At 35.8% G+C, this 7690-nt stretch overlaps 1 protein-coding gene across 1 annotated transcript; it reads right to left on the bottom strand.

The window, feature by feature from the left end:
- Positions 1-4800: 4800 nt before the first annotated feature.
- On the bottom strand, positions 4801-6183 carry foxg1a (forkhead box G1a). The gene has a single exon (XM_052145891.1). It carries the CDS (start codon positions 6055-6057, stop codon positions 4801-4803), a length of 1257 nt encoding a protein of 418 aa, XP_052001851.1. The 5' UTR covers positions 6058-6183.
- Positions 6184-7690: the final 1507 nt, after the last annotated feature.

The raw sequence follows: 7690 nt of genomic DNA, 5'->3' as shown, positions 1-7690 counted from the left end.
CTGATTTTAATGTGTGGGAAATCTGATCTTTTTAAGGTGTTTAGCAGATGTTAAGAAAGTGATGCTTTCCAGATTAAACGCTCTTAAACAGACATGTCGGAGATGTGCGTGTGCTATCTGGGATGCAGCTGATCAGAAATGGACTTCACCCATCAAAAGACGAGAGCATGAAGTGAAATGGCCGCACATAAATGACTGTTTTCGTTGATTTTTTTTAAAATAATTTACTTAAGCTGGGACACTAATACACTTCGAGAGAGAGAGAGAGAGAGAGAGAGAGAGAGAGGTGAATAAAAGGAAGCATTTCATAATTTTACAGATGCTAAACATGTATGGCATCCTGTGTTTATTTGTGGAAGAATTCTCCTTCGGGGTTACCGTCCATATGGCCTGGGGGGAAAAAAGTCTTTGTCACCTAATTTTATCACTTCATTGAGGTTTAAAAAAAAAAGAATAAATCAAAAAGATATTTTAGACCAAATAATTGAAACAATTATTTAAAAAGGACTGATATTGCTCTTCTTATTACGGGCACCTGTGCCGTAAGCAACACCAGTCACATTTTCGTCACAATACTCAACATAAGCACCAGTTTGATATAACATATTTGATATCAGACTGATAATAGTATACTATTTTAATTCTTAACATGTAAAAAGTGGCTAATTACTCCAATTATTTATTTATTATCTCCACCAATAATTAAATAGGCCTATAGACATAAAGTCTATTTTTAATTTGCGCTATTGTGACAGATATAAAACTCTGCTTTAAGACTGATTGTCATAAACCTACATACACCTTTTAACAATATGGTTAGGCCTACTTTTAAGTAACTGAAAAAAATGAATTCCTTATATGACATATTTATTTTCAGAAAGACCATAGATCAAAAGAATATATTTTTTTTTTTTTTTTTTTTTTTTTGCTGTTTGTTTAACCCGACAGCTCCCTTCACTAAATCGGGAGCGTTACACACTCTCATTAAAACGATTATTCACGATCTGTCGAATGTTTTCTTTCATTAGCAAATCTTTTACTATACAGTATAGGCAGGGGACTGCACTATAGCCTACTACAACCCCTTTTCAAACATCCTTTTGACCCAAAGACAAAGAAGATAAATTGGGATAAACATTTTTGAAGCAGGTATATTGAAGAAGTCTTTTTCGATTTCAAAGGTTTTCAATAAAACTTATGCCCATTTTATGTTAAAAGTAACAGTGCTACTGGTGTTAAAAATATGTATTAATAGCATTAATAGTTTAATGCTAATAAAAATCGTTTACTGCTTCATGCAGTTTATTATATATATATATATATATATATATATATATATATATATATATATATATATATATATATATATATATATATATATATAATATGAGGCAGTAGAATTGTTTGGTGGCAGCAACCTAATTGCTTGATATATATTTCACAGCTTGTAAAGGATGTTACAGTTCTACTTGCCACGGGGAAAACTAAGTATCCGGGTGACAATGTATTTTATAAAGATATGAAGTTAATGTCACTACAGTTCTGCGTCATTCTAGCGCCCTCACTCTGCTTGGCTCGTATTACTTTCAGAGAGGAAACGTCTTTGCATTTAAAGGTTCAAACGTGGATCAGCTTTGTTATTGCTTCGTTTTAAATTATCATGGCGACAGTTATTTCTAAAAAATGACCCTAGTCATAAAATCATGCCAAGGTGATTTATCCGTAATTTGGCGAGAGAGAATGAGCATTATAACAGTGATTTAGATCACTTATTCTGACTTGACCTCTTATAGGCCTGTAGTCACATATTTGATAAGACAACTGATAACAAGCAGCAAGATTAGGCTACATACGCAAGACTGTCATAGGTCCCATGGCAGGACTCTTAAGATTTTTAACATGCGCATTTCATGTGCAAACAGCACAAAACAAAATACGGCGCAAATGTCGCACACTAGACATGCATAAGAAATTGGACAATTTGTTAGTAGGCCTTGCAAACAGCTTAGATATTTTATAGTTCATGTATACCAAATAATTGTTTCAGTGTCATTCGGTTAACAAAACACTTTATTCTCAATTCTCAATTTTATAATAATTATAGACTACTCGCAACCAAATACATTAAAGATGATTATTTATACATTATTATTTGTGTAGGCTACGTGTTTTATTGAACTTTCAATTGGAGAAATACACTAATTGTACCAATTTACAACTGTAATATTATTAATACGATGTGCTTGTTTAACTCTCCTGAGATATATACGTTATATATTCGCATAAACTCTAAAATGATTCTTGTGATTTGATATCTTTGCGGCTGAAAGGTTGTCCCCAATTCCCCTCACACACTCCCTGTGCATCGGGGTAAGCAGAAACCACGCCTTTCGTGGCTAAACCCCGCTTGCAAGATCTTGTGAAAAGAAAAAAAAAAAGGAAAAATAACTATAATTTGCATAGCTTTATTAACGCTGCACAAATGTCTGTGAAATTCAATACACTCGTTTCTTGGGTCCACGGCGTCGAATCGCAAAAGATTTCCAAGCAAATTTCAATTATCAGTGCGATAGGCCTCATTTTATGATTCAGGTATTGTTAATCGATGTGGATTGAAAACTGTAGACCGGAAGCACAATTAAATAAGCACAAAGCAAACAATCACTGCCTGAAACGATAATAATTATGCTGGTTCAGAATCGCTATGAAAAACATGAAAAATAATGCATCATGAAGCTACTTGCGATTACAATCCACCACATGATTTCACTGCTTTCGAAATACAATCTGTTAGTATCAATTATTTTATTGTGAGGGTCTTCAGCCAAACAGCTGAATAAAGTAGAAGTGTAGAAATTTAAAGTACAAAAATTTTAATTAAATGTCAAAATTTAATTTTCAATATTTCTGCGTACAATACACCTCTGTTGTAATTCTATTGTATATAAATTATTATAGGCTAATTATTTTGCATCCGTACTTATATATATATATATATATTTATATATAGGTGACCATATATATGTAGGTGGGCGGAAAATACATTAACTCCTTTACAGATATCTCCAAATGTAGGCTACACCAAAATATTATTATTTATAAATATATATATATTCTTTACTTGTATTTCTACTACAAATAAAATAACCTGCTTCTAAATTCCAAATGCTCTTTTTGCTTTTGTTTTTGAGTGGTCACCCCATTTAACATTTGAGCGATAACATCTTGCGAGGAGATATTGAGTTCCACCGGTCTATTGTATATAGTACAGAGGTTATTGCATCACGGTTGGACACAATTACCACAAAGTCTACTTAAAAAAAAAACAGTACAAATTACTGGACTTAAAGTGTTGAAAGCTAATTTGTTGCTATGTACTGCAACTAATGGCTATTGTTGGCCGAAATACAAGAGCTGATAGTGATTATCAGGCGTTATGCATTAGTGTGTAGGGCCTCTACAACAAGCAGACGTTCGTAATAAATGTGTAATAGCTAAGCTACAGCTAAATATTTCAGAAAATAAATATTTAACACAAAACAACCGTAACAAAGTAGCCCACTGAAACGATCAGTACAAGGGATAATTAAATTTTCTGAAATGTGGCGACAGGAATACCACTGTACAATGTCGAATACATTTATATTATTATTATTAATAATAATAATAATATTTATTGCCCAAAATATTATTTTGTGTCTCTCTGTTTTTGTCTGTTAATTCACCCTCCAAAGATCAATTTGTAAGTTTAGGATTGCAAAACATTAGAAGGGCCTTCAGATACCCGCAAACTGTCGTTTACATGTTTTATAGTTTATAAAATACATAAACATACACTCATATTCAATATATTTTCAGACAGCTAAATGATAGTTCTTCAAAAAAGACAAAATGTTCTTAATAAATGTACTTAACCTACTTTTTTATTTTGTTTGGTGAACATTTTAAGCGACAAAATCACAACCATGGAATTTAAAGACGACATAAACAATCACTCAATATTTTATGAGGCATTTACTCAACACGGGTTACATGTTCGCAAAGTTAACCTAAAGTACAACAGGTATTGACATTTCACTAATTACAAAAATAATGTGACCTGCATGGTGGTGACACAAGCTAAAAGCATTCATTACGTCTGTCCCCAGAACTGTCTGTAAAGTTATGAATACTGAACAAAAAAAAAACTATATTTTGTTATTTGATACCCATTCTTTGGTCTACAAAGAAACTTGTTAATATAAATGCATTATAAATGGATTTATACAGTCTGTATAATTAAAATAACAAAATAACAAGGAGTCACGGATTTGAACGGGTATTGTGCACTTATAGAACATATATATTTAAAAATGAAAATAAATTTGTGAAGAAAATCTCACCCCATATGTGCGCTCATAACAAGTGATAATACTGCAAACATGATGCCTGGATGTTTTGTAATGGTATTAGATATTTTAACATTTAAAATTAGACAAAACTGCAACCACTATTTAAATAAACATTCTAAAGTAATCATACTACCTTATAAAACCCCCTATACTTTCATCCTTTTTACTCTGGTCACATTGCACGTTGTTAACAGTGGAACAGTTCCCCGACACTTGACGCTTGTATACAGAAATAAATGCACGATAATAATAATAATAATAATAATAATAATAATAATAATAATAATAATACAAAATACCTGGAATTCGGCTTGCATTGTCCTTTCTCATTTTTTTTCTCTCATTTATATATATTACAGTGTAAATTGGTGTAAAATGTTCACTTACAGTCTGATCCTGTGGATGTTAGTTAGTGTATAAGTGGATTTGATGTTGACCCTTGATTCTGATGTGTAAAGTAGTCAGAAAGTCCGCTGGAAAGTCCGGAGGAGAAACTGGGTAGGGAAGGCCTTAACGAGTCACACTGGAGAGAGGAGACCGTTTGCGGGGAGGAGGAAGAAACAGCTCGGGAGCTCATGGACGTGGTGCTCTGGGAGCTCATGGATGGGTGAGGAACGTGGGGGAAGAAATAGCTGGTCTGGCCCGCGAGCAGGTTCACTGAACACGGATTCAAAGAGTAAGTCCCGGAGCAGGGTACGGAGAGCCCACATGGCACTGAAGCGGCCAAAGCGGCCGCTGTGAGGTGGTGTGTGGCGTAAGGAATGTCTCCATTCACCAGTCTGTCAACACTCAAGCCATTGGAGGCTGGGAAAGAGTGATTGTTCGCCAAACTGTTTTGAGTCAACATGGTGCTATAGGACATTGGGTGACTAGGGTAACCCGACGATGTGCCGTTGTAACTCAGCGCGCTGCTCGCCCTTGGATGGTGCAGTGAGAGGAACGGTGACATTGGCCAGTATAAAGAGCCGGCTCTATCCATAAATGTCAGCCCAGTGGAAGTTAACCGTGCGCCCCTTTTAAAAGCCAGTTTTGCCCGAGAGGTGGTCGATCTCCGCCGAAGTTTGCCCGTCGTACCGCCAATAAACACATCATCACTAGAGGGGTCAAGCATCCAGTAGTTCCCCTTCCCGGGGTCATCGTAATGCCGGGGCACTTTAACAAAACATTTGTTCAGACTCAAGTTGTGTCTGATGGAATTCTGCCATCCCTGTTTGTTTTCCCGGTAGTACGGGAAATTTTTCATAATGAACTCGTAAATGCCGTTAAGGGTTAATCGTTTCTCCGGACTCTGCCGGATAGCCATCATAATCAAAGCATTATAGCTAAAAGGCGGTTTCTCGTACTTGCCGTTTTTCTTTTCGCCTTCTTTGCCGCCTTCTCCTTCTTTGGAGTCCCTTTTCTCTTCCTGTTTCTGCTTCTCATCCGTGCACGAAGAGTCGTGGGATGAATTCTCACTTTTCGCGCAAGTGTTCTCTGACTTTTGCTCCTGGATTGGGGCAGGTAAAGGAGTCTTTTCCTCTTCCTCATGCACCGTTCTGTGGTGGTGATGGTGGTGGTGGTGCCGGTTGTGGTTGTCGCTTTCGACGGCTTCGGGAACCAGACTGTTTATACTGAACGATGATTTAGGAATCATTTTGACTTCTTTCCTTTCTCCCATATCCAACATCACAAGTAAGATAGAGTAGCAACAACCACCAGCACCAGCAGCAGCACAGTTGGACTTCAAATCTCTTGCTCTGGCAACTCCTCTAATAAAAAAAACCGCACAACTATTTCATGTTCCTGAATAACACGTCGATATGAGACAGCTAGCTACAATTAATTACGGAGCCACAGACACTAAGCTGTAAAAAAAAAATTGGTTGAACCTTTTTAGAGACTGCAGCCAACCACAGCAGCATAAGTATTAACCGTGCAGCCAATCACTGAGCACTTCTTAGAGCCTGTTCCAGTGCGTAAAGATACACAAGATCCACCAATGCTCATGCCCAGTCAACAATGGCTTTCATTACACCTTGCAAAGTCCTACCAAGATTACAGACCACATAACCTCAATCAATTTATATATATATATATATATAATTGTAGAGTGCTGTTTCAACATATCCATGCGTCCTCCATTTGTTTTCATATCGCATAGGGAAAACAAAAGGGACTCCAAGGTTGCCACAAAAACAGGTACTACTTCCTGTATCGAAAAAAATGCCTTTTAATAGGCTACATGCAGCTATATAGAGCATGCATAATCCATAGCTAAATTGCACGGCATTTGCATTGAATGTAGAACGTATATAATATCCATTATAAGATTCATTCGTTCTCGAGTACTATTTATAACAATTTAAGTATTTTTTCTGAAACGTCACGTACGGACATGTAGCAACATAGCTACTGGGTTGCAAGTTTATGTGAAGGATTATAAACATGTATGACATTAATTCATGTTGTTTTAAGACGCTAGCATAATTATTTCTGACGTCATCTTGATATGTTACTATTATTACTCCTACCACGCGATGATGATGATGATGATAATAATAATAAAGAAATAAATAATGACAATAATAATAAAGCGTGTTATTAACTATTAGCTATTTTTGGGCGTGTGTGTGTATATATATAGATGGAGTTATTCATTTAACGACAAAAACCAAGATATGTGTAGTTTCCCTGTTGCTGTATAGCCTAGTTATTCACCAGGCATAGAAGACAGCGTATGTTAAATACAAAAGGTACAAAGTTTAAAAGGTAAATCAGTATATGATATTTTTTTTACAAATGCTCCCTTCCTCCTAAGTGGACAAATCAAAGTACTGATAGTATGTATATGGGATGGGGAGCATATACTCTGGAGTTGGCTCCCAAAACACAAAACGAGGACCATATAGACCAGTGTACTGGTTAAGACTAATAATAATCTTAAAGAAATTCCGAATATGCAATACATTTCTTATTGTTACATTCTATAATGTCAAAGAATGACCTCATTGATGCTGGCATCAGTCATCTGCTTTATATTTACTGTTGAAGTTTCGGAAGGGGTTTATTTGTGCTGGGGATGTTGTAGGGGGCTTGACTGAACAACAGACACACGCACGGCACACACGCATTCATATGTGCAAACAAATACACACGCTCAAGCAAACACACGCAAGCAAACAAACAAACAAACAGACCTACTTGAGTCCCACAAGGTGGAATTTTAATATTAAACACAGGCCTGCATAAGCATCTTAAGTTCTAAGATCAATTGTTATATTGTCTGGAGTTCTTTTTTACTTTTTTTTAAATGATTGCTT

The sequence above is a fragment of the Xyrauchen texanus genome, chromosome 16 (genome assembly GCF_025860055.1).
Source record: "Xyrauchen texanus isolate HMW12.3.18 chromosome 16, RBS_HiC_50CHRs, whole genome shotgun sequence".
NCBI classification, from domain to species: Eukaryota; Metazoa; Chordata; class Actinopteri; order Cypriniformes; family Catostomidae; genus Xyrauchen; species Xyrauchen texanus.
Note: the sequence above shows the minus strand (reverse complement) of the source record. Positions and strands in the feature narration are given on the sequence as shown.

Bases quoted from the DNA above. Each gene is read 5' to 3' on its own strand.
- foxg1a (XM_052145891.1), bottom strand. From the start codon at position 6,057: ATGTTGGATATGGGAGAAAGGAAAGAAGTCAAAATGATTCCTAAATCA.